The sequence below is a fragment of the Vicugna pacos genome, chromosome 25 (genome assembly GCF_048564905.1).
Source record: "Vicugna pacos chromosome 25, VicPac4, whole genome shotgun sequence".
In the NCBI taxonomy this organism is placed as follows: Eukaryota; Metazoa; Chordata; class Mammalia; order Artiodactyla; family Camelidae; genus Vicugna; species Vicugna pacos.
In genome coordinates, this window is record NC_133011.1 from 24615105 (window position 1) to 24642787 (window position 27683).

At 36.3% G+C, this 27683-nt stretch overlaps 2 protein-coding genes across 7 annotated transcripts in view; one reads left to right on the plus strand and one right to left on the minus strand.

The window, feature by feature from the left end:
- Positions 1-17448, plus strand: part of MTBP (MDM2 binding protein) — a 58061-nt gene extending 40613 nt beyond the window's left edge. For 2 of the 4 annotated variants that reach the window (XM_006211421.4, XM_072949662.1), the window contains exons 16-22: positions 2019-2174; positions 5100-5195; positions 9529-9795; positions 11256-11505; positions 12016-12129; positions 14973-15038; positions 16011-17022. In XM_006211421.4, the coding sequence (XP_006211483.1) occupies positions 2019-2174; positions 5100-5195; positions 9529-9795; positions 11256-11505; positions 12016-12129; positions 14973-15038; positions 16011-16049 (988 nt within the window). In that variant the 3' untranslated portion in view covers positions 16050-17022. Of the gene's footprint in view, positions 1-2018; positions 2175-5099; positions 5196-9528; positions 9796-11255; positions 11506-12015; positions 12130-14972; positions 15039-16010; positions 17023-17370 lie in introns of those variants that run through there. The other 2 variants (XR_012064193.1, XM_072949663.1) reach the window with 2 other exon arrangements.
- Positions 17449-22494: 5046 nt separating this feature from the next.
- The window catches only part of SNTB1 (syntrophin beta 1), a 199249-nt gene continuing 194060 nt past the window's right edge, over positions 22495-27683 (minus strand). For all 3 annotated transcript variants that reach the window (XM_072949659.1, XM_072949658.1, XM_006211420.3), the window contains 2 exons: positions 26498-26688; positions 22495-23577 (listed from right to left, as the gene is read on the minus strand). In XM_072949659.1, the coding sequence (XP_072805760.1) occupies positions 23485-23577; positions 26498-26688 (284 nt within the window). In that variant the 3' untranslated portion in view covers positions 22495-23484. The remainder of the gene's footprint in view (positions 23578-26497; positions 26689-27683) is intronic.

Here is a 27683-nt window from a genome sequence, read left to right on the forward strand (position 1 = left end):
AACTCTTTTAGTACCTCACAATGATAATTGCAAAGTAAATGCTCAATAAATACTTGTGGACACATCAAAATATGGGGAGACATTGGATTTTTGGTTGAAGACAAGAGTTATGCTGCATATTTTTATAATTTGTTTTGTGTTAGAACAAGTTTTATTGGAGAATAAAGAACCATTATATAGTGAAATTCAGAAGCCATAAGAATTTGGTTTGAGACAAACTGTCACCTGTTGTATGATTTTGTTGCCTCATCTGTAAGAGGGGCTTAAGAATCCCAGTTCTACTTCAGAGTTGTAAAAATTTAATGAGATAATGGATGAAAAAATATTTTGTAATCTTGAAACGACCAAACAAAAGTGTTGTGGGCGTTCTGTTTTTAACCTAAGACATATCTTGGTGGTGTAATTTGTCACAAACTGGGCTTTTAAGCTGCTTTGATATCCTTGTGTTGTGAATTCTATATAAGTGCAAATTATACATTTCCCCTTTGCATCTAGCCTATAAAACGATTGAGAGTAATATTCATTAAGATTTGTGAGTTATTATTAGAGAACAGCTAGATAGAAATTAAGTTAAACTCATAAGGTATTTCCTGCCCTCCTGGAGTATAGAGTTCAGAGAAAATATTTGAGTGTTTTCTTGTTTGACTATTTTTATTAGATTTATATTTTCAATTTAAAAATAAAGGGTATAGATAGGGAACTATATTCAATATCTTGTAATAACCTTTAATGAAAAAGAATATGGAAACAAATATATGTATATATATGTATGACTGGGATATTATGTTGTACACCAGAAATTGACATTGTAACTGACTATATTTCAATTTAAAAAAAGAGAGAGAGAGAAAATAAAAATTAAAGGAATAGAAAGAGGAAAGGGGCACTGCCAGTACATTATTGATTTTTAATATATAGAAATATAATTCTAAAACAATAGTGTCAACATTTTAACTATATAATTATCAGTAAAAATGCTTGGTTTGGGTGATTAAATAATCAGGAAATAGTTGAATTAATGTAAAGTCAGGACATTAATGATCTGTACAGATATTGAAAGATTTTATTTATCCTTTGATGACAGGGCAGTAGCATGATCTGTGACTCAGTGCTTGATAAAACCTTTAGCTTTTTCTGAAACTGAAGTATTTTCCTCTTCCTATTTTATAAAACTTTCTGTGAGCTTTTTGGATTCATCGAGTGACAGAGGAAAGCTGGTACCTAATCCAGAGTCCATCCACTTCTGTCTTTGTCATTTTAAACATCTTGCAACTCTGGTCACTCTATAATGCAGACTGTCGTGTGTTAGTATCATTATCTGCAAAGTAGAAATAACGATTGTTTTTTAGGCTTGGTATGATTTTCACGTTACCAAGTTCTTATTTTCAAGTGTTAACTTCATTTTGAGATAACACCTCTTCTGTCTTTTTCAAGGAAATTTGTGAGGGTTAAGAATATATTGTTTGTAAAGTAGTTTGAAAAGTATAAAGTCCTACGTGTATTTCAGGTATAATAAGGGTCCAGTACTTAGTCATAATGTCATAATAATGGCTAGAAGAGACCTTGGAGGAATTCCTGATTACCATCTCAGTTCATTGTTGTGCTTCAAGTAAATCTTTCAAGTTCATAGAAAATTGGAACATTCAGTCTCTGCTCTCAAAATTTACAATATTGTGGGGTTTCAGAACATACAAGAGAGTTTAGATTTAAATTTTATTCAATTGATAACTTCATGCTATTAAATAATTAATCATGCCATTATTTATAAAGAACATGATTATGTTTATTTTAGTTAAGTAGTGGCATTGTTGACATGGTAACTGCAAGTTTCACTGTGACCTACCGATTTTTCAAAATACACTTTGATGCTATAAAGATTTTACTTTATTTACTTTCCTAAATGTGTAGTTCTTCAGTTTTCTTTGTGTATCTTTCTCATTTCTGCTTATAGCTGCTTTTTCTGACTATGGTAAATTCTAATCCACTTCTAATAAATCTACATAACATTATTTTCCCAGAACTGGCTCATTACCTCGTTCATCTGAACAGTTGCTGGGCCACAAGGAGGGTCCGCGGGATTCAGTCACGTTATTGGATGCTAAAGAATTACTGAAATTCTTTACTTCAGATGGGTTACCAGTTGGTGATCTTCAACCTTTACAGATTCAAAAGGGGTAAGTTATAAACTTATAATTTCCAATTAATTTTTTTAAAGAATCATTTTAAAAACACATTGCATCTCATTTCTCCAGTTAGTTGATGCCCTGTGCTGCTTAGGCAAAATCTACAGCTTTGATCCCAGTGTTTGTCAGTTGGCTTTAATCCTCACATTTTACCTTGGCATTGGCCAAATGTCCTACTGTTTTATAGTTCTGAATGTAAGGGAAACAGGAGTAATAAATGCAGCCTCAGCGTATTTCGTATAAAAGTCAGCTTCTACTTTGTATACAGATGGCAATACTTTTTAAGAAAAAATTATAATTTGACTTGCAAACATTTTTAAAAAATATTTGCAAGTCAAATTATATCTCTTTTCTGAATTACTCTCTAGTTTTGATTTTGCCACTACTTGTCAGAACATTGTCAGTTATGCCTAGTAGCAAAAAGGACAGCCTTTCAACTGAAGAGAATGGGAACGAAAATGCTTTTGAAACCATAACATCACCAAGTAAGAACTTGTGTCCACTTGAATGATTTACAACTAATTTGACTTCCAAGACAACTTGCATAAGTTACTAGTTAATAAATTTTGGGTATCATTGAACTTGAGTTAATTAATTATAGGTAAAATTGTGACATCAAATACTTGGGAGATTTGAATAATTTGTTTACTGTCCAAATTTCTTTTTAATTATTAATTCATTATTTTGAAGACCTTCTAAAAGATCTTAAAAAGTTAGATCATTTTGGTGATTTTACAAAGCTTATTTTGGCAGATATTGAATTTAAGGGTAAGTTTTGGAAAGGATTTATTTGAAGGCAGTTATGTCTGAAAAATAATGTTAGAGCCTGTTGCCTTCATGTTCATGTGCACGTTCACTAGAGAGAGATAGGAAACAACTGAAAATGTGAGATTTTTAGTAACTCTGAGTCTTAATGACTTAATGATCTTAATGACATAAAAATTGTGAGATTTTAGAGTAATTTTCCTTTTCTCATAGCTCTGAGAGATTGATAATCTTTTTTGTGGGAGTCAAGAAAGGACTATATACACATTTTCATCTATTTAGTTATTGTATAACTGCCCTTCCAAATCATTAAGCATGAACTGGCAGAGTCAAATGGGTTTGCCAAAACTGAATTGTGAAGGTTGTACTCTTTTTGACCACAATGTCCTTGTAGCTGCAGTGTCATAGTGGAGATATAATTAATTCTTTCTGTAGTTTACCAGTGATTTATTTAGGAAAATTTGATATAATTCCGTGGTGTTAGTAAAGAACTGCATCATTATCAAATATATCTTTTATTAACATTGAGGTTGAGGGATGAGCTTTCACATCAATGAACCAAGAACCTGTGGACTTTTATTAAATGTCTGTCCATGCAAGGAACCACCCAAAATGCAATATTAAGTAGAATTTTAAAAAAATTACAGTCAATTACAATGTGTCTATCTCTGCTGTACAGCACAATATTCCAGGCATGCATATACATACATTATTCATTTTCACATTCAAAATGCAGTATTAAATTAAACAAAATACAGGCATGACTCCCATGTATATGCCAAAGAAATGTTAAATTTTGACAAAATATATACTTACTAAAATGTTTCCTTTAGAAACAATAAGGTGTGAGTAAAATTAAACAAAAATAAGTAAAATTGCTGAGAGAGATTAAAAGAAAAAAAGGAAGACAACATGGTAAAGGAAAGAAGTGAAATGCTAGGTACCTAAGTAGTTCTATGTTACGAAAGTATTCACTTTAATAATCAGTCATTAAAATACTGGGATCATTGCAATTTATTAATGTTACTTTATAGGGAACACTGTAAATGGATGCATTAGAATATAAATTGTGCTTTTTAGGATTCATTAATTTTCATATGTCTTACATTTTAATGTAATAATTTCAAATGCTTATCATAGTACTCTAGATAATTTTCAGTGGCAGATGGACAGTTTTCATTACTAAAGCCATAGGAGGGGGAAATGTGACAGCAAATTTATTCTTGGTACTCTACTATCTACTTGCTTTTCTATATACTATTTGTAAGTCTTCTGAATTCAAGCCCTTGGTATTTCATCCTGCCTATTAACTGTGCAAAGACCACTGTTGCGTAATTCTCCCATTCCCATCTAACCTGCGCTGAGCTTAGGGAGCATGACTCAGTTCATCAGAACAGTGCCTCTCAACTCAGGCAGAAAAAGAGGGCACTTGTTAGAGTAACTCTGAGAGCTTAACCTAATTGCAAGGACCTTCTTCTCCCCGAGATTTTGGTGTACCCCTGTAGGTCCGGGTGTGGAGGGTAGAGCATGAATATTTTATGTCTAAGTTCACCACATGACTAGTTCTGACATACCTGCTGATTGAAAACCTACTTCAGAAGAAGAACTGAAGTCAGCAGTCAGTCTTCACATCCTATGATATCTAAAAGGTCACCGACTCTTAAAGTAGGTTTCAAGATGACTACATTCCCAGGCAGAGGAAAATCTGGATCCCCCAAGTGGTGCAGTAGAAAGTAAATACTTCTTTTGTTACTAAAGATTCAAGTTTGACTTTAATTATTCCCCTGCTAAAGAGAATTTAACTAAATGCATAAACATTTCACTACACTAAGAAAGAAAAAGTCCTTCAGGAATAATGCTGTTCTTGAATTTCCACTACAAGTCATGTTACATTCTTGATTTATCCATTTCTCAGAATAATTTTATGAAATAAGTAACATCATAACTTCAGAATCTTGAAGCACAGAATATGTAAGTGACAAAACCCATAGTCTTAACCTTACTTGATTTCCTTCTTATGCTTTCTGATGTACCCCTTTTGAGATCCACTTATAGAGAAGGAAATCAGATTGCCTTCTTTAGACGGTTTCTTGAACTTTCTCTTTGTCACTAAGTAAACTTTAAATACAAATGAAAAACCTTTTGTTTCAGGGAAAAGACTTTTGTTCTGACACCAGAACTTAGTCCTCGGAAACTTCAGGGTTTACCTTTTGAAAAAGCCTCTGTGTGTCATTATCATGGAATTGAGTAAGTTTTTTATTTTCACTGTACTCTTCTGTGTGTTATTGACGTAGCTTATCTTATGCTGTAAATTGAGATAGAGAGCCAGAGAAAAAGTATGTCAAAAAACCTCAAAAAACAAAGCAGCAGTACATACACAAATAATTTTATTATAAAACTAATGTAAGTACAGTGTGAGACTGGACCTAAAAAGAAATTCCAAGAAAAAGGCAAGAATATATATGAATTTGATCTGATAGAAGAAGAATTTCAATCAGGGAGCAAAAGAAGAATGTTTGTTTAGATAGTAGTAAGAACATTGATTAAATATTCACATAAAATAAATCTGTTTGAAATGATTCTTACTTCACACCAAGTATCAAAAAAAATCCCCAATGTATTAAGAATTAAAAGCGAGAAACTGAAAGGAAAGAACTAGCATAAAACGGAGGGGGAAGGGGAAGTCTATTGGACTAGAAGAAGAAACCAAAAAAGAAAAGAATGATAGATTTGTCCTCATTTTAAGGCAACATTGTCAGTCATCAACAGAAACAAGACTAAAAGTAAGGATTAAGCTGAGGAAGATATTTTTTAACATGAATGAGAAGGTAGTTTTCTTTGTAATTATGGAATGTTTACAAATCAATAAGAAAATAGGATAAATGCCCCTACGGAAGAGTTGGCGACGTCTTAAACCCTTTGTTTATCTGTCAGGAAATACATATGGCCATTACACATGAGCAGTTGGTTTCTTCACCAGTCAGCTTTTTGAATATACATTAAGAATGTAAATCGAAACAACAGGAAGGATCCTTTTCACGCATAAAATCGTGTTGGTGGTAAAGGGACATGAGTAAGCTAACTTGGAGGATAAACTGTTACAACCTGTCTGGGGGAGCTGCTCAGTATTTACCAAAAGCTGTGCAAATGTTTGTAACATCAGATTGATTAACTTCACTTAATGATAAAATTATTATGGAAGGGTATTTTTCACAGTGTCATTTAAAATAAGAAACTTTAGAAGTCACGTCTAAGTGTAGGGACTTGGTTAAATAAATTTCAGTACATCCATAAAATAGAATTCTGTGCAGCCACCAGAATGGCTAAAATTAAAGACTGATAAATATGGACAAGTATAGAGGACAATCAGGACTCTTAGACAATGTTGGTGGGAGTATCATATGATATGTCCATTTCAGAAAAGGATCTGGCAGGCTTTTATAAAACGAAACATATTCAGACCTTATGGCTTAGCAGTTCCAATACTAGACATTTTCCTAAGAGAAATGAAAACATAACGCCACAAATAGACTTGTAAAAGAATGTACAGAGCAGGCCTTTTTTGTAATAACCCTAGGCTGGAAATAGCCTGAGGTGTACCTCAGTAGGAGAACAGATAAATAAACAAATGTATGTATACAAAACAATACTACTCAGTAATAACAAGGAGCAACAGTATATTTCTGAGTGTGAAAAAAATAGGTGAAATAAGAATTTGAGGACTTTAAAAAGTAAGACCCCCATAAGCAAATAAACAGATCTAGCTGTGACTACATTTTCTTACACTGGAGCCATTGAGATCAGGGTGAGGTGCAGGAGGTGAGTGAAGTGAATCCAGAAACATGCTTTTATCAAGACTTGGGTACATAGTGTGAGGGCCTATTCGTAATAAACATAGATTGTTTCTACTCGAAAAAAATTCAGGTGAAATTTTAAAGTCAGTATGAACCTGCAAAGAAAGTTCTCTCTTTCGTTGCTGTGAGCCTTGGGAATCCTCGAGCTCTTCCTCTCCTTGGACAGAAGGAATATTTGGAAGAATATATGAACTGCTCAAGTGCAAAGCAGTGTCTTAAGGCAAAACGAAATCTATCCACTGTTGGCTTGTTTGTTTTCCACTTATCTATCCTGTCCTGGAGTGTAAGATACCATTGATTGAAAGATGCACTGTATTCCTTAACAGCAAATTAAACTCTGCTGTCAAACTGTGACAATCAGTTGGACACACCAGCCTCTTGTTGTTTCGAAATTTCTTTCATCTATGCCAAGAGATGTGGCGGTTTTTCTCGCCTTCATCGATGTTGCTTGGTGTGTGCTAGGCAGTCTCTTGCATATTTTGTAGTTACAGGACGAATAGCTTCATCTTCATATAGGTATTTTTCTTTCTTTGGGCACATAAAGCATTTGGTTCTTGTTTTGCAAGAAAATATGGAAGTGTAGTCATTTTTCCAGAAGTGAATACTTACTTCACCATTATCAAATATGTACGCTGCTAATCTGTTTCTGTTCCTCTCTTATTTGCAAAGTCACTTTTTGTTTCAATGCCACAGGAAAATCATTTTGAATACATTTTAAATGGCAATTAAAGTCACCATACATGGTGCACATAATTCAGTCGAAGGCATGACATTTTGAACAACTGTGATCGAGAGATGTTAGAACTGGAACAGAAAAATCTGCATCTTAGACTCAAAATCGTAGAGTAGAAAAAAATATGCATCTGAGGTCAAACTATGGATTGTTTTTCGCTCAAGAATTTCCTGTAGGCTAATCAGGGATTACATTTCCGCTTGCCTAGAACCTTTCCTTATCGTTTATGGTTCTTAATTGTATTCTGGATTCTATCAATTGCCCAAGATAGAAATAGGACTCAGTAGTAATCCTTATGGTTGTTGCTGATCTTTAATGAAATATGTTTTGTTAAACAACAGACTAGAGAAATGATGTTAGACAGAGAATTGAGAGACTTAGGTTCTAGTCACTGTTCTGCCATCAGTTAACATTCTGGCTTAGGAGCTCAAGTTTTCTCCTCTGTAATTTAACTGTTGGGTTCTATCAGAGGTTTGTCCGTCCTAGCTACACTTTAGAATCACCTAGGTAGCTTTTTTAAAAAAATGTCCAAGACTGAGTGTAACCCTAGACCCATTATATCAGAAACTCTGGGCATGCAGACCAGACATCATCATTTTGTAAAAACTCTTTGGGTGGTTCTAATGTTCAGCCCTGGGTTGACTTGAGTGAAGATGATCCTTACACTTACACTTTACATGAGAGATAGTATATGAAACTGGTTAAAGTCAGACTCTGAAGTCAGCAACCAGGGTCTGAATCCTGCATCATCAGCATACCGTGAGACTGCCTGTGGTAGAGAAGAAAACTGCTGATGATGGCAGCATGCGTTGACTGACTGCTTTGCTTGCGTGTGCCAGGCACTGATTCTGAGGGCTTACACGTGCCCACTCAAGGAATCCTCACAACAGCGCTTCAAGATAACTACTGTGAATCTCATTTTGCAGACGAGGCAACAGTAGAATAGATAAGATTGAGTAATTTGGCCAAGTTCACACAACTAGTCAGTGGTAGAGCCAGATTTAAGTCTAGGGAGTCTGGCTCTCTAGTCTGTACTCTTAGAAATCACATGTGTGTCACACGGGAAAGAGAAAGTCTTTCAGACCTCCATCAGGCAATCAGAGGTTGGGGTAATGATACACTCCATGACTGTTGAACTAAAAGCTTATGGAACCAAGGTTCTGACTTTAAGGAACTTCTTAGAATTCTACAAATAAAGAAGATAGATAACAGAAAAAGGTTTTGATGTTTATAGTCCTGTCATCATATATGTGAAACCATTTGTGTTTCCTTGGTGCAGCTGTAGAAGGGGAGAAAGTGAAGGGTTTTCCAAGGTCACGCGTCTCGTAGGTAATTTTCCTGATGTGCTTATTTGTTGTACATTAACAACGCGGGATTTCTTTATGTCCAGAAGCATTCACTGAGCTAACATCGCATTGATTTCTTGAATCAGATTTAGCTAGAAACCAGAGGCACAGACAACCAAAGTGTTTGAAGGAAAATTTGTCAATCAGTCAATAAGGTGGAAGTGAGCTTCAAAGGGAAAATTCAGAATGTTCTGAACTGTGTTTGGTGAGCCAGTTTAGAATGCCTTTATACCCTTTTAATCTTTGTGTTGGAAATAAACTTGTCCTTTCTAACAGAAGTCAGCATTTCATGTTGTTATGTATCAGCCATGCTGAGGAATCAGAGGTTGTTAGAGATTTAAAAAGTATTAAAACAGCAACTGTATTATTTTGAAAATAAGCCAGAGGATTAACTTAATCTGTTGCCCAGAAACAGTCGAAGAGGAATCAGATTGTACTTCAAATTTTTTTAATCTTTTGCCATGTCATGTACCAGGCTGGAAAAAACTGAACTTGCGGGGGAAGTTGGCCATTCACTCAGCCTTCCAATAGTTATTAGGAAGTTTAGTAAGAACTCTTTAAGTAAATGTTTTGCTATTTCCTAATTGGCAGGGAAATGCCCATTGCGGCATGAAGTCTTTGATTTTAATGATCTTCCTCTTGTTTAGATACTGCTTGGATGACCGAAAGGCACTAGAAAGAGATGGGGGGTTTTCTGAACTTCAGTCTCGTCTGATTCGCTATGAAACTCAAACTACCTGCACCAGAGAAAGGTTTCCAGTGCCTACTGTGCTGAGCCCTCTTCCGTCTCCTGCACTTTTATCAGAGCCTGGAAGCGTCCCTGATGGGGAAGCTTTACAAAGTGAACTCCGGACTGAAGTATCCCGATTAAAAAGGAGACCAAGAGATCTGAATTGCCTTTATCCCCCGAGAAGGTGACATATTAAGTACATAAAAATAGTATCTTGACAGAAAGCATTTTAGTCCTAGGGTAATTTTGTTTAAATGTGACTCTTTTATATTTTTGAGTGGCTTTCTGTATAGGTTTTAGATTAATTCTTGCATACCAGGATTATTGTTTGTATCGTGAGGAGTTGATGATTATGCTTATAAGTTATAAAAAGAAATGACTTGGGAGAAAACACATTGTTTTTGGCTTTGTATGCTAACATACAGTCCATTAGCACAGTGGATTGTAAAGTTTTTAAGCCACGGAACACTGGAGATCTTATCCAGCAGATCAAGCAGCTGGGCTGCTCTGTTGAAGACGGTATTAGGGGTGCACTGTCCTGTTAGCTGTCCTCTCACTATTTCCTACCTGCGTTGCGCCCTTAAACAGTGGGTTCCAGGAAGAACCATTTTAAAACAATATAATTATATATATATAAATACTATAATAGTTTCATGTAAAATACAGCTTTAAAGCCTACATAATAATACATTTAAAATGAAATTTTTCTAGATACTTTATTTGCTAGCTAAATAAAATGTCCAAGTACTTGGATTTATATATCTTTAGAATTTTTGTCAAATTTAGGTCTTTGACATCTAAAACAAACCTTAAATTCTTATTGTATGTAAACCTTTCAAAAAGTATCAACTATCTTAAAGTGAAACTTCAAATTTTTTTTGAACAGTTAAAAATATTGAAATACTGTTTCCCTGATGTGGAATAACTTGAGTTATTTTCATGAGGACTTTATAAATTCGTGGTACTTTTTACACCTGATAAAGCTAAAAGGCAAATCCATAAACATTTAAGATATTGTATTTTATAGTAATATTTTTTACTTCTGACTGTGACTAATAGGTATATATTCCAGAAAAGAAAGTACACTGTGGCATATAGGGTAGCAGAATTGAAGATTATGAGACCCTTTCTAGTAAAAGGAAATTTAAACATTTTAGAAAGATTGAAACAAGAGCCAATTTTATAGTTTTATTTATATTCAGTACTGTTATTTATTTTTCACAGGTAGCTACAGCAAGCATGGTTATTACGGTTTCTTCATCAAAATTGTCTTGACAGAAAAGCATAAGTAGCTAACAGATGAGTGCTGAGTCTGTAAATGGCACCGCCTGGAGTGATGATGGACGTGAGAACTTGTAGCTTGACAGAGAAGGCGACAGCAATATTGCTTGTTGCTTTTCCTATCAGCTCTGATTCTAGAATGTTATTCATTGCCTTCTATGTCCTAGTCACACATTTGAAGAACTCAGGGAGCTACTGTATAATATGATGTTGGTCACTTATTTAAGGCAGTAGTAGCAAGAAATTTTGTTTGCTTTTCTTGGGTTTATGTGTCAATGATATAGTTGTAACATTTAGGACAGAAAATGGACTTCGTTGCTGATTTACTTGATCTATGTTTATTAATGTTTTTCCCCAAAATAGACTTGCAAAATCTGAAAGTTCAGATTGTCTTCTTTGTCAGACAAGTGGCAGCAGTAATCACCATCATCACGCAGTGACATCCAGAAAGCCACGGGCAGAGAAATCATTGTCTGTGGCTTGTCCGTCTGTTCCAGTTCTTGGCTCTGAAACTCCCAAAGTCACTACAAAGGCCAGTTCAGGTCAAAAAAAAGTGCACGAATCAAAAATATCAAGGCCAACTAAGGAATCAAGATCACAGAAACACACACGGGTGAAGATTTATTTCCTGACCCTCTTACTTCTACATGGGAAGACGTTTCTTTATTTGATTCATTTTAAATGCTTATCTAAAATTTTTATGAATGAAACGAAATGATGTCTGTAATTTACTTTAAAATAATTCAATGCAAGAAGGATAATGGGAAAGTGGGTGAGAGTATAAATGGAACAGAATTAGCTACAAATGGATCCTCCTTGAAGCTGGTTGATAGATATATCGAGATAAAGATTTTTTATCAAGAGGATTTGTTCTTTCTATAATGAGTGAAATTTTCCGTACACACCTATGTATCCCTGCTGTGTGTACCTTTTGCACTCAGATTTCAATTCAGAACTCATGAAATGAATTGCTCTCTTAAGATATTCCAGTCCTCTCTTCCTGACAAATTATCTTTAGCAGAGCTGCATGGTTGTGTGAGTCACAGAACTGAACTCTAAAGCTGAAATGATATGTTTGCACTTTTTCCAAGAAATATTAGTCATATGTTATGTTCTATTCAAGATACTGAAAGAAGTAGTTACTGAAACCCTGAAGAAACACAGGATTACGGAGGCTCATGAATGTTTCACTGCATGCAGTCAGCGTCTCTTTGAGATCTCTAAGTTCTATCTGAAGGTACCGTGTCTTCTTTACTGATGGCAAAATCGTGGTCATGTTCTAATGTTCCTATTTGACACAAGGTAATTAATGTATAGTGAGTGTTTTTTACACAGATAGCTTATCACTTGTTGCTAGATTTTTTTAAATGGTGGTAGAAAAATTGAAGTCAAAATTTTCATATTTGACTTGAGTCCTCATGTATAGAAAACGACACCTTAACTGGTTCCTCAGTGTTTCTTTAACAGGGTTTGACTTAGGTTGATAATAAGCTTCAGCTTATTTTATTTAATTACTCAGTTAATTTTAGCATATAGTGAAGCTACTAGACTGAGTATCAGAACACCCAGTTTCTAATTTTGGACCTGTTGTCAGCTAGTTGTAAGACATCGAACAGATCAGCCATTCCGATGACAATTTTGTCAAACTTAGATGGTGTCCAGTTAGCTACAGTTTTCAGAGTTTCTGACTTGAATCACAGTTTTATGTGGGTTTTTGGTCCGAACTGCAGATTGACCACCTGCATTCAATTCCCTTCCTTTCTAAAATCTCTGAAGAAATCGATATTAAAAAGCCCAAAAGCCAAGAAAAAAGGAAAGGAAAAATGTAGAAGTGTTTTGATACATTGTTGAACGAGAAGAAGCATATGGAAGCTGCTGCAGCCAAGTGAAAGCAGTGACCGCCTCGGGGTTACTGATGAGTCACACTGGGTGTCAGGGAAGGTGGCGGGCAAGGTGCCAGGTGGAGAACAGGGGGGTTAAGTAAAGATCTACTGAGTGAACTGGGGAACCTTCGACTTGCTCTGCACGTCTTCCTCCCGCAAAGTGAACTACGTGAGGGTATATTACACATAGTTGTCCCCCCCGGCCTCTGTGACAGTGCAGGAGATAGTCTCTGGAGAAAAAAGAATCAGAAGCCACACTGAAAAGGCCACCTGGCCCCTTAACTACCCAACTCTGTAAAGCTATCAGTGAACAAACTCTACAGCCAGTAAGATTTTTAGTGCCTCATTTTAAAATGCGACGTGACAGCCAAGAATTAGCAGACTTTTTAGGAAGGATCTAACACAACAGATGCCAAAACAGAAAAGAACAAGGGGAACTCTGAAAGAGCAGAAAGTTAAAGTAAACTTCATTAAACTGTATTGTCTCAGAAAGATCACTGCACGCACAAAACTGGAACGGGATGCTGTTTTCAAAAACTATAGAACATGAAAGCTACTTGAAATTAAAAGTATGATAAAATCAATTCAACAGAATGCTGAACATTTGAGATTAAGAAATTTACTAGAAATTAGTATTAATGACAGAAACGTTAAGCATAGGATTAAAAATGAGAGGATTAATCCAAAAAATCCAATATGCTAAAAACAAGTTTCAAAAACAGAAAATAGAGGAGAGAAAACTATCAAAAATGTAACAGCAAGTGATAGTTCTACGAGCCACGTCATTGTGGGATGTCACATCTCCTGGGTACAGAGAACATCTCCTCAAGCTTCCCAGCAGAGAAAGTAGTTCATGTATAAAGAATCAAGAATAAGACCAGTGCTGGACTTCTCTACAGTAACGCTGTGGCCAGAAGACCCTAGACAGTGTCTTCAAGCTCTGAGTGAACGTGATTTACCTAGGATTTTACAGCCAGTCTCGAATTCAGTCAGGTATGGAGATTCAGTAAAGATGCTTTCAGACATGGAAGGTCTGAAAAAATCTGTCATTCGTGTACCCTTTTAAAGACTCTGTAGAAGATGAAGTTCAGTAGAGTAAGGGACTGAAGCAAGAAATAAAAGAAAAACTAACCTAGATGAGGGGGAGATAAGTCCCAGCTGGACCGGGCCGAGGAGGCAGGTGGGCTAGACTGGAGCAGGCTGTGGCAGAAGGAGCTCCAGTTAAAGGAAAAAAAACAAGTTAAAAATACAAAAGCAAAAACAAAAAGCTGAAGTGAGAGACTACCCAGTTTACTTGAGTTTGAAAAACTTTGCTGTGCATTTAATCAATCTTCTATAGTTTACAGAATTATATAATGGGAAACTAAGCAAATGGAGTTCAATTACAGGATAAACAAGACATTAAATGAAAGAAATCGTAACTGTAATACATTACTTAGCTCAGGACTGAACCCTATTTGCTTAGATGGAATAATGCAAGCAGTGACTATTTAGTAATCAAAAAACTGGTGCTGCTGCCATCGAGAGGAAGAGAAGGGAGGATTCAGAGACCTGAATCCATGATAAGAGCAGTCACTGTCTATAAGTGTTAAATTATAAAGTAGCAGGATAAGAATATTACTTAGAACCACGAAGGTCTGAATAAAACAGCTAAAAGAATTGAAAGTGACTACTTCAGTGGAGCATAACTTGGAAGTGCAGCAAAGGACTGCTTTTTTTTTTTTTAACACATCGTTGGACTTTTAAAGTTTTATCATTTGATATAGTCATTAACTTTTTAAGGCAGAGTTCAGTTTTACTTCTTGTGTCATTCCCTCTTTGAGAAATAGCCAAAAAGAAGAGAGAGAAAATTGGTATTTTATCTGAAAAATACATATAAACTGTACAATCATTTCGTAAGTAGTGAATCGTTAGTGGCTACTCACAGTTGAGGATGGGGCTTGGGTTTGGTCAGCGCTATTGGGAATATGAGATTAGAGAGACATGGGTTTATGTATAGATGTACATATTTTGTTAGAGTAATTTGACATTTCAGGATGGAAGCAAAATATAATCTACTTAATTTTTTTTGTAGTATTTCCGTCTTCACACTGATACTTATAGAATGATTTCGGATCATCTCAAGTTTATTTAATAATGACTTTTTTACTGTAATTTAATGTACAAATTTAAAAATGCTGTATTTTGTTATGTTTAGGATCTTAAAACTTCAAGGGGCCTATTCGAAGAAATGAAGAAAACAGCAAACAACAATGTTGTTCAGGTAAATAAATTATTCCCAAGAAACTACATTCAGTTAAATTGCTATTTTATTTCAGGCTAGCTGTAATGCTGTAATATATGCAGTAAGAATTACTGAGTGGTCTTTTCAACTCTGTCCCTGTGACTACTCTTTAAGGTAGTTAATAATAGACTTATGCAAGCAGAGTATTTAGTATTATTTAAGAGATTTCTCTGTTAACAAAAGAGCTTCTAAAATGATATTAAGAAAGAAAAAAAAAAAGAAATCCAAAAGGCTGAAAAAGTTGATCCATTTTGATTAGTTGTTTTCCAAACTTGGTTTAATTTCTTTCTATTGAAAACATGTTTTCAAGTAGAGGTAAGGAAATAGAGCAGAATCTTCATTTTGTCCAATGAGACCAGTATTGTATTCTGTCGTGGAGGTTCAGAAAAGTGTTCTTAGCAAGAAAATAAATGGGGGGGGGGTGTTCCACTTAAAAATTTGTAATCTAATATGTAATATGTTTACACATATGCAAAGAAACACGGTTAAAAACAATTATGAAAAAGAACATCCTTGTGATCCCTATTTAGGCTGGGAAATAAAACCTTTCAGGCTTTCTTTTTTTTTTTAATTGAAGTATAGTTGATGTACAATATTCTATAAGTTATGGGTGTACAACATAGTGATTTACAATTTTTAAAGGTTAGACTCTATGTATAGTTATAAAATATTGGCAAGGTCCTGTGTTGTATAATAAATCTTTGTAGCTTATTTTATACCTAATAGTTTGTACCTCTTAACCCCTTACTCTTGTATTACCCTTTCCCCTTTTACTCTCCCCACTGGTAACCACTAGTAAAATGTATTTTTAAGATAATATGTATTTTAAGAGTTTCACATTTTTTTGTTTTAAATTTTCTACCATATTCTTTTGAAGTTTTAATAATGTCTTTTTCTATTGCTTATGTTTTCAGTAGAAATGTACCATAATCATATTTTTTCTTCCCTTAGGTGATTGAATGGGTATTAGAAAAGACAAGCAAGAAATAACACAGGATCATTCTCTTTGGATAATTATAAATTGGACAAAGCGATTATTTACTACTTCCTTCCTTAGTTTGAAAATCACAAATTTCAAACTTTATTCAAAGAATAGGTGTTACATCTTTAAAGAATTTTATAAATATCCTATATTTATATAGTTTTGAGGATAGTCGGTTAATGTATTTTTAATTGTGTACTTATTTTATAGTTCTACTATATTTTAATTTTTAAAGTTAACATTTTTCTATATGTTTTAAAAATTTTACTCTTGGTTATTTAATTATTCCAATAAATAGAAAAAGATATTTCTTTACTTCTTGGTAAATGTCTTTGTTGTTAAGCATATTTAAATTACGAAGTCTTAAGTAAGACATTGCCAATGGCTTGTCTCATATGTTGGGCCAGCATGATTGGCCCCTGATTTAGAAAATATTGGCTAAAAAATTCACACAATTGGCCATGTTCCTTTACCCCTGCCCTGGAGCCGCTGCTGTTGGAGCTATTAATGTTTATTTGGGATCAAAATTGAAGAAAGAGCAAAATTGTGAAAATAAGACATAGTGAAAATGACTAAATACAAACTCCCAGAAAAAAATATCTTTTTTCATGGCAGAAAATCTGGAAAATGTGGAAAATGTGGAAATACAAAGAAGAGTGGGAAAAATTTCCAACATTGTCCTCACTATAGGTAACACTGTGTTTAAAATACTTTTGAAATTGGGGTCATACGTGTGTGTGTTTATATGTGTAATATGTGTGTATATATGTGTATTAATTTATAGCCTGCTTTTCACTTAACAATGTGATATAACAATATGATATAACTTAATAATATGAAATGAACTTTATATCATATATCATTATTTTAATAATTGCATAATACAAATGAACCACAATTGTGTAACCAGTCCCCCATTGTTGGGCATATAAGTTTAGTTTTTCCATATTATAATTAAAACTTTAGTGAATATTCCTGGTACATCACTGATTATTTCCTTAGTATAACTTTTTTTGGAGTGGAACTTGTGAGTCTTAAGATTTTTAGTAAATATTTCTGAATTGCCTTTTTGAGAGACCAGTTTGTACACCCACCAGCAAAGTCCCTTTTTCCTTTTTTGATGACTGAAAATAGTGAAGGTGAACATTTTTTAAATGTGTTGGCCACTTTTTAATTGACTGTTTTTATTTTGAATATCTTGACTTTTTCTTACTGGTTTGTAAGCATTCTTATATATTAGAGGTATTAGCCCCTTGTCATTTTGTTTATTGTGTTAACGAGATTTTTAGTTATTGTGCAGTCAGATCTACCATCTTTTTCTTTATACAGACAGCCCTCTGTATCCATAACTTCAACATCAACTGGTTCAACCAACTGCACGTTGAAAATATTTGAAAAAAAAAAAAATTCCAGTAAGTTCCAAACAACCAGAACTTGAATTTGTCGAGACATTTTTATACAAGTACAAGCATATTACACGTGTCCATTCCTTCTCAACTGAGCAGACCCAACACTCCTTTTATAAGAGGTATTTTTAATGTCCCTTTGCTGTCATCAGGTGAAATTGATAAATGAGTCTCAGGCCACGTTCCCTTGAAAATGAAACCTGAGGCACAGATTAGGTGCTGATGCTTTATTTAGGAGGCCCAATTCCAGGGCACCGAGAGTGGAGACAAAGAGGGCAAAGGGCAGGAGAGGCAGGGAAGCGAGGCGGGTGCTGTGTGAGGGCACTGGACACTGTCGTGAGGCCCACGGAGACACAGTCGTCCAGTGGGTGTCTTCTCATTCACATTGGATGGCTCTAAGGATATACAGTGTATGGAGAAACCATGTCTCTGAGAATTACACAGGAAGGAGGCAGGAAAGGATTATTTATCTGCTCAGCTCCTTCCTATTATCTCCGGTTTGGCCCCACAAAGGTTTAAATAAATCCCCTGCAGTTCAGAGTTGCTCAGGTCATCACCTTTAGCAGCTGCCCAGGATGCCAGTTCTTACGCCCTACAGGGTGGCTTTTCATTCAGGTCTGAAATTGATGACAGAACCCAGAAATTCAAGCCTGTATCTCCTTAGCCTGGTTGCCTGGCAGCAGCCAAGGGGAGGGGTCGGGGGAGGCAGCATTTCCAGGAAAGCAATTGGTCGGCTCTAAGTGGCAGAAACACTTAGGTCAAGCAGAGCTGACTGTGGTGGTGCCTGAGGTCGAATAAGCAGCTGAAAGTCTAGGAGACCAGACAATCACACTGAGGAAACTTAAGGAGATATATAGGATGTGCCTAGTTTAGTCAGAAGCTACATGCACTCAGGATTTTTTTTAAAATTGATATCCCCTAATTGTAAAGAAGTTTTGGAAAGGGAAAGTAATGATAATACAATAATGTGCATTTCAGTATGGAGATGCTGGGGTACCACCTACACTAGAGACAAAATGAAGCAGTCAAATATTTGGCTTTCAGTTAGATTCAGCATGAATGAAGCACATATAGTACTAGTCATGCGCTCGTGTTGGTGACTCAAGTACCACAAACACACTTGCTGCTGATGACTTGTTTTTATAAAATGTTTTATCAAACGCCTGGAGCAAAACAAAAACAATCTTTCTTCCATATGCCCAGTAGTTGCGTACCTAGGAAATTCAGCATATATTGAATCAGTCAAAAAATATTTTCAGATGTAAAATGTCATCAGGGTCTAGGCTCAGATAATTGTAACGTTTTTCACCTACATGAATAACTGAGAGGACACCAAAATTGTGTGGGAAATGGTTCTGCTGGATGTGAGGACTGGCATCACACATTGCAGGGAGTCACCGTATCTGGTTCTTGTTCAGCAAATACTAATAGTGTCCCCCTCCCCGTGACAACAAAACGACACTCGCACAGACTCCAAATGCCCTACAGCACCCTTCTCCTTGAGAAACATGTTTTTAAAGAACAAATGGAATATATATCTACATATCTATATCTGCACTTTGCAGAGCTTGCATTTAGAAATTTTATCCACATTAGATGGACCATTCTCTGTAACAGTTGCAGAATATCCTGATGCATTTTGAGCCAGGATTTATTTAGCTCTATTGATGGTCACATTGACCTTTTCAGCTTCTTGTTACAAACAGTGCTTCCAAGGTGATCTTTATATTAGTCTTTGTACACTTGTGTAATTATATCTCTAAGACAAATTCCCATAAGTCAAAAGGTGCATATATTTAAAAATTTTTATAGCTACTGCGGTTATATGCACCTACTAATGGGTGTGTAAATGCCTGTTTTCCCATCATTTCCCATCACTAGGTATTATGGAAGGTTTTAATCCTGGCCAATTGATTCTTTAAGGATAAAAATGAAGAATGTTAAATATCCTATGTAAAGCCATTTTCAGATCATTTTATATTACCTGGAAGCCCTAGCCTTGATTTGTCATTTATTTAGGATGCTCATGTAGAAGAGACTGGACTTTTGAGTGTTTTCTAGGGTAGAACAAGGTGATAACTAAAAGTTAGACAGATAAAAGTTTTGGCTCTAAGAATGTCAGAACTTTCCAGCAACTCTAGCCATCCAGCAATGGAATGGCCTGCCTCACGAGATAAGTGGCTTCCTCCCATAGCTGAAAGTGTTCACTCTCGGCTGGGATGAACAACTGCAAGGGATGTTCGGGAAGAGATTCCTGAAATTTAGTGGAATATTCTACAAGGTCAGTGTTTCTCAAATGTAGTACTTGGATTATAGGGTATGTGAGATAATGTTAGGTGGTACAGACTTCAAAATAAATTTTTACTTGGCGTATACATATGTATACTGTTGCTATATTATGAGCAAATCATACATCCTAAGATACTAAGGTAGTGTTGCTACAATGAGAAACTTTGGGCAGTAGTGTTCTTGATACCTCTGAAGTCTCTTCTAAACTGAGATTCTGCAGTTCTAAATGTCATCTCAATTCTACTACATTTTTAAGCAGTGAAAGATTTCTCAACCCCAGCCTGTTACATTTATTACAAGCAACTCAAACACAAACAAAGTTCTGGTACTACAGAGAATTTGTGTATTTAGTGTTTGGTGTACAGGTAAAATCCCATAAGAATTTAGTTAAAAGGAGAGCACTGAGCCCCAAGTGAAGACCCATCCTGAAACAATACCCACAAAAAACACAAAAAATTGCTAGTGGTGTCCCCTTTACCTGTTAGCGCATTTCAAGGCCAAGCTTGGAGGAGGAGAGTAACAGGATGTATCTTCACACTCCCATGTCCCTCTGTGGCTATTAGGAAACCACCAGCCAGCCCACCATATTCAGAGGTGAATATTTATTTAATTCATATATAAATTTTACATGATATCCATAGTGCTATAAACATAGGCACATTTTTTTTAAACTCAAGGTACATTTCAAAAATTACTCCCTCACCCCAGTCCACTCCAACACCCTCAAAATAGAATATCTAATATTTGTAAAACAAGGGCCAGAAAGGCCCTGCTCATTAATTTTAGGAGAAACTTTCTGCCCATTAAGACCATTCCTTCTGACTTCAGCCAAGCAGGGTCAACAAACTTTTGGACAAAGGAACATGCATTTTTCAGCACTTTAGTACATTACTTGTTAGAATTAATTAAATGCCTCAGAGTATTTTTAATGGGTTTATAGTTTTGTTTCTCCTACTTGGTTCAAGTCAGAAAAAAAAATTGGTATCTGTATTTTCTAATGGCCTTTAAATTCCTATGGGATGGTTTAAAGATGTCACCACACCAAAGGGCTCACCTAATCACATGTACTAACAAATGGGCAGCTTCCCACAAAGTATCTATTAAGCCATCATTCATCAAGTATTAGTTTGCCCTTAAAGGGACAAACATGGTGAATTTAATAATTCATCATCAATTCAGATAAGACACAGATTGAGCACAGAGCAAACTGGACAGAAATTCCCCAAAATGATTCAACTCATTCATTAACTGTACCCAGATGTATGAGTTTGTGTTATTCACAACATTCATAACACACATCAAGACAAGATTAAAATCTACAATGTAAAGTCATAACTTGATGAATTCAGAATGAGAAAAAAAAATGAGTATTTGAAATTGACTCATTATAACCACTCTGATATGGTACACTTTGACTTGGAGGAAAGAAAAAAATTTATATACACAATTCTCTTAGTAAAATTTTCTATTTCTTGCTAATTACACATTTTAATTCAGAAAATGCATTAATTTTATTCAAATATATTTTTCTAAAATATAAATATTTAAATTAAACTTTTATAAATGCAGAGAATGTAGTTTCTGTTGACCCTACCCAGGTATTAATCAGTCCCAAACTCAAGTGATGAAGAAATATTTGTAATTATGATTATTTTAATTTGTCTATAAATATATAATAGGATCTTTGCAACTTAATTATGAGTAATTCATTCACACTTCATGTAGTACTGAGCACCTTAGATTACATATCGATTTAAACTACTGGCATTAATAGATGTATTTTAATATATTATTTACAATACACAAGTATGATTCTCTTGTATAACAACATTCCAGTGATTTTGAAAATATATAATGAAAGAGTGTGGTATAATTTACAAATGCATCAAAGCTTTCCTACAACATTCAGGCTGGGACTTCACTCTTCAGCATTTGAAAACAGGAAACAAAACAAAATCAGTGTCCCAAAGCTGTGTTTTCCAAAGTGATTTTTTTGTTTGTTTGTTTTGTGTTTGTGTGTGTGTGTGTGTTTTAAACACTAGCTTCACAAGATGCTGTTAGGAGTTCTGTAGGAAAGCATGAGGAATGGCACACAGCCCCGCCCACTCCTTGCAGAATTGCAATGTGCAGTAAAGTCTTTGAGGAGGCCTGCAATCATGAAACTGTTTAACATTTTTAAACTCAGTATTTAACAAACATTTTTGATTACCAACCCCCTTATTTCGCACCCTCCCCCCCAAAACATCGCTTAATCAATGCCTCTTGGAACTGGTATTACATGATATGTACTTCAGGGAAATAGTGATCTAAAATAAAATGCTGATCTAAAGTAAAACTCAATAAACACATATATCTGAGTGAACAAAATCACATTCTTTTAAAACAATTTCACTTTTTAAAGCTCTTTGCATAGGTATTTGCTAAAATATGGTTCTAAAAAAACACACAAATCTAACCCAGAACATTTGTTTATGTAAACTACAGGGAGAAAAAGGATACAAACACAGAAATTCTACAGCTAATTTTCTAGGTTTGAGGACAGTGACTTTAAAATCAAATAATATGTTTTTTTGGTGAATTTGTTTTGAAATATAAAAGCAAAAATGTTAAAGCAGTAATATGCTATATGATGTCTGAAAATATTCTTGTAGAAAAATATCAGGTCATTATATTATTTCCCTGGAATTCCAGAAGTTCAGTGGATGCTATCAATGGGTTTGATTGTAACATTGGCTCTCTATGTAAAACTCAGCATAAACCAGAATCAAAATAAGGCCGTTCTATCACTTGCTTGAAAATGCATGCATACAAGCACAGGCAAAAACAAGGGCCAGTAAATTGCTCAGTACTTTCACTGAAAACCACAAAACGGGGATAAATGACCCCATGTGAATTATTTTATATATATATATATCACTCTCAGATGGCAATCTTTTTAAAAATATCCATAATTTGCTTTCCATAAATAAAGCTATAAGTCATGGCTCTAAGATAGATAGCAAACCTTGGTGTGAGAGTTGTCCCAGAATTAATCATCTTTCACACACACCACTCTTCAGCAAAGCTTTGTAATTTAAGCAGTCTACTTCGGCTCAGAATCCACCAGCTTATAGTTCAGATCAGCATCTGATGCTTAATGAATTCCCCCTCATCGTATGCTAATAAGAACACTTCCGAACCATCCTACATCACTGAAAGATAATTCACTAAGAAAACGTGACAGCTGTTTCATACTTAAATAAAAGGTAGGTTTCCATGTGAAGTACTTTTCTTTCCTTACCGGTGAAAGTCAACTCAATTAGAAGCAGGAAATCACAATAAAACAAGGGATCCCTGTTACTCATCGGGAAGAGGTAAAAAATGTCCATTTATCACTTTTTCAGCCCTTGCTTACCTGGGTGAACCAGTTGCCTAGAAACTGCTATGATTGGGATCTTCACATGCTGTTCTAATGTTCCTGACCTTGATTGTCATTATTTAAAAGCTACGCTGTGTGTTTCCAATCAGCCTCTTCACCCTTTTCCTGTTCTGAAAAGACAGTTTCATTCTGATAGCCCTGGTGGTATTTTCTGAGGGTGCCCTTACAGTTGCTGAAATTGGAGTCTGCTACTGTTAAACAGGACTCTTGGGAGCTAAAGCTGACTGTGGCATGCTACATCTGGTGCGTCACTGCAAATGGTGTCCATTATGTCACTTTTTGGTGGCATCGCAGCCCTCTTCTTCTCAAAGGCAATTCGCCCCTCTCTGTTCAGGCCACCAAACCCAGTCTTGTAATCTTAGCTGACAGGAAGGAATGGATGATGAAAACAATCGGCTTGGGGCAGGAATGAAGGTCCAGTTGCTGAAATTTAAAGAGGAGAGCATGAAAGATTTCAACTTAATGCTTGATAAAAAATAGTGATTTCCAAATCAAACCGATCTGTGCACTTCCTGCTTTTAAGTGTTAACTGGATTGTGTTTCTAAGTCCTTGCCCCACTGTGAGATTAAAAAAAAAAAAATAACTCTTTGAACTTATTCCTTATATCTCATGTGTCTTTTTTCCAAAACACATTCTGTGAAATTTATACATACCAATAGCATAAATATCGGTGTTGCCTATCCTAACTGTCTAAACCATTTATTTTTGGTATCACATAGTGATATTGTTTATGCTGAGGTAGGTACAGTACGAAGCAGTACTAAATTTCACATCCTACGTTTGAGTTCTGGTTCTAACGCTTTTTAGATATGCACATAATCTTGGACATGTCACTTGAAATTTTTCTTATTCCGACCTAGCTCAAAGGGTAATCAGAGTGTTAAATAAGATACTGTATGTGAAAATTCCTTATAAGCTCTAAAACACAGAATCCATGCTGCAAAGCAGCTCTGTCCTCACTGTCTCATACTCTTGGATTCTTGTAAGCATGTACATCACATGTCTGTAAGTCCCCTACTGGAGTCTTATCTTTCTCAGTGTGTTCCTACAGAGCTGGCACAGGGTCAGAGCTTAACAGGTTGAATTTTTATCACCCGACCTAATTGAAGAGCATTGAGTGTGTTGTTCCCAATTGTCATCTGCTGTCCCCATTTCTGTTCTGATGATGACACTGTTGAAGAAAAACAACCTAAGCTTAAAATAGGATCAAGAAAAGTAAGCGGTACTTATTGTGAGCCAGGCACTGTGCTAAATACTTCCTATGCACTATCTAATTTAATTGTCACAAAATCCCTATGAGGTAGCCATTGTTATCATCCCTGGGTCTTATATGGGAAACTCAGGTTTGGAGACATTAGAAAACTTTCTGAGATCGTAGATCTTACAGTGAAGAGAAAGCGTGGACTTGAATGCAGGTCTGCCTGATGCCTGAGCCTGGGCTTAACCGTCCTATTTTATGGCACTAACACAGACTGCAACTTTTAGAAGTAAACTTAAAGATCAGCTACTTCAGTCACTGAATTTTACAGACGAGGAGACTCAGATCTAAAAGAATAAAAGGACTTGCTCAAGACAATTGGTGAGTGAGTTCCAGACTCAGAAAGAGAACATGGGTCTCCATCCCCTCAATTTATTGCATTTTCTACAACTCATCTCTGCTCCCTAACCCCGCACCGGGAAGCCCTGGCACCTGCTTCTGGCGGATGCTTAGCTAGATACTGGGGAAGCCGCGTCTGAACTTGAGCTTATCAGCCTAATATACTGGCAGCAAAAAGAAAAAAATCAGTCCTTCCTGAGTCCTTCAAGTCAGGTCGTAATTATGGGCAGAAAGGCTGAAATGTAGACCTAAGTGATTTTCCTCACGGGTAAAAACAGCCTTGAATTTTCAAGCCAAAGATAAAGCAGAAGACTTGCTTCTTGTTCTCTTCCAGGCTGCTAGGGAGTAGCCACCTGTAGGAAGAAGTACACAGCGGGGTGACTGATAGCGTGGCAACTGAACCAGGAGCATTCTCAGCCAAATGGCTTTTCCAGTCACTTATTTCCAAACGGGTGCTTCAGCCTGAATTTACTGACTGAAACACACAAATAAACAACAACAAAAATTCTATAAAATCCTGCAGATCCATCTTAAAGGTCAGCAAAATGACTGGCTGGAACTTGTTCTCAGAAAGTGAGTCCAAATCCACTGTCAGCCACAGGGCAGCATCTTCATCATGACTGCCTGTGGCCCCCGCAGGGAGAACTCTGGTACTGACTGGGGCCAGGAGTACCGTGTGACCTAGAACAGTGGTACTGACAGTCTGAGATTGAAGGGCCCTGTGCTCTTTTAAGTGTGGCCTTGGGCCTTCAGAGAGACCGGGGGAGGGGGGGAGGGATTGTGCAAGGCCAGTAGCTGAGCCGAAATGACTAGATCTTTAAGATAGATTTATCCCTGTGTTTTATAGATCCCCTGTCCCTGTTATCAAGTGTGAGTCAATAAATATTTGTCGACTAAGCCAGTGACTAGGAAGGACCTAACCAGAGACTAGTTGTTAGAATTGAAGGTCCTCTTTGAAATTCTTCAAAGATTCCATGGCTTGAATGAGATGCCATGTCTTCCTGAGAAATGTCAAAAACCACACTTGCTAGAAAGTAGAAGAATGTGCAACTTTCACCCTGCCATGCAACTTTCTTTTTGGTAGGCGGTAATGATCGTGGAAATCATGACTTTAGACACGGGCAATTTGCATTGATATAAGTATGTGTGACCTTAATTGACCAATCTTCTGGTTTGTTAGACATTTTTTTGAGATGAACTCAAAACTTCTGGGTCCTTGTCTGGCCCTCCCTCTGCTGGAGTAGAGTTGACCAGTTTCACTTGGTGTCCTCACTGCCCCTGTGCTTTGCCCCTCATCCAGCCCCTCCCCCTCCATGCTTGGCATGCTCTCTGCTCCTCTGAGACCTCCCAGGTAGCCAGGACTGTGTATTTTACATCCCTGCATCCCTGACACCTAGCACAACGCCCAGGTTAGACTAGATGCTTGACACTTTTAAAAAATGAATGGTACATTTTGAAGCTTGTGGGATCCTCTTTGAGAGGAACTTAATGCTGACTTTGTTCTTCCCTTGGAGTCAAATATTTCTGTAGTACTCCTGTGGAAAATGAGACCAAAGCAAAGAGCTGTGAAAAAGCTGGATCCTATCCCTATTTTCCAAGGATCAAAAAAGACACAAACCTATCAGTACTTTGTTAATAGTCAAATGCTAAATAAATATAAGGCAGCATTACATTTACAAGCCATTATGGGTATGTTGCATGATGAAAGATACGAAATCACACTGTGCAAAGAAAAGTGTACTTACAATCTCTCCATCTTTGCCTCCAAAATCTAAGTACAGCATCCTGATTCCATCATCTGAAGACATTTTCAGCTTTTCATAAGGAGCCTGTATGATTGTCTTGGGAAAGGCACCCTCCTGTGGTTCAGTGGTAAGAGAAAATCCATTGTCATAATGTATGGTCAAGCGGCACTCCTGGTTTTTGTAGGTGCAAGCTGAGAGAGACAGAGACAGGAGTATGAACAGTGGAAGTCCATCCATTTTCCCAGGCGTTTAACCTTCAAGTCTCCTCATTCCCAGGGCCCAGCCACAAACTTCTTTCTAAAGTGAGACAATACTAATTGTTCTTGAAAATATTTTTCTTGGATTGATTCTGATACTGTAATTTAGCCTGCCCCGTGAAAGTTAGGGAAATAAATTGAAAGGATTTACTGAATTTTCTCTGGGTTCTTGCCCTTATCTGACCATCGGACAACATGTAGAGAGACAGGTGTTCCTGCCTTCCAATGGCCTCATCTCAAGTTGGAAAAAAGTGACATTGATTTAGAGTAAGCTACCTCTGAATCATCATCATCATCACACAGTCAATCAATGAATCAATCAGTGCTGTGTGTGTACCAACCAGTGACAGAAGCAAGCACTCCCCTAATTACATTACCCAAATAGTAACATGTAAGAAGTCAGGAGTGAGTAGTTTGGAAAAAAAAAAACAAAACCCTAATTTTTAATTAAAAGTCGAACAAAGTCCATTTTGTAAAGAGGAGTACTTTTTGAATTTCCCTGATGATCTGATAATCCTGGGTCCTGGAAACGCTGCTGATGCAGACAGATGTCAGATATGGCACCTTCTGAGAAGGTGCTGTTTGCTCCCTCTTCCCAGTGTGGCAGCCAGGGCCCTCCTCTGGTGTCCACAAGGTGCCCTCTTATCCAACGGAACAAAAGTAAAGCCTTTTGATCAGGTTAGGTGCCAGCTTTCACCTGTGGTCCGCATCTCGTTTAGGAAGAGACCAGCACTTCAAGATCATGAGCTGGTCAGGGGGACTGCCACCCGAATCCCAGTGCCTATTAGGAAGACTTGTGAGTGTTTGAAACCCTTCATCAGAGAGTTCTGAAAAGTGTTATTACGTATCAGGATGGGTTTTGGGTTTTGGCGGGGCTTGGGGGGTTTTTTTTGGCCTCACAAAACACCACATTTAACAGACCCTGGCAA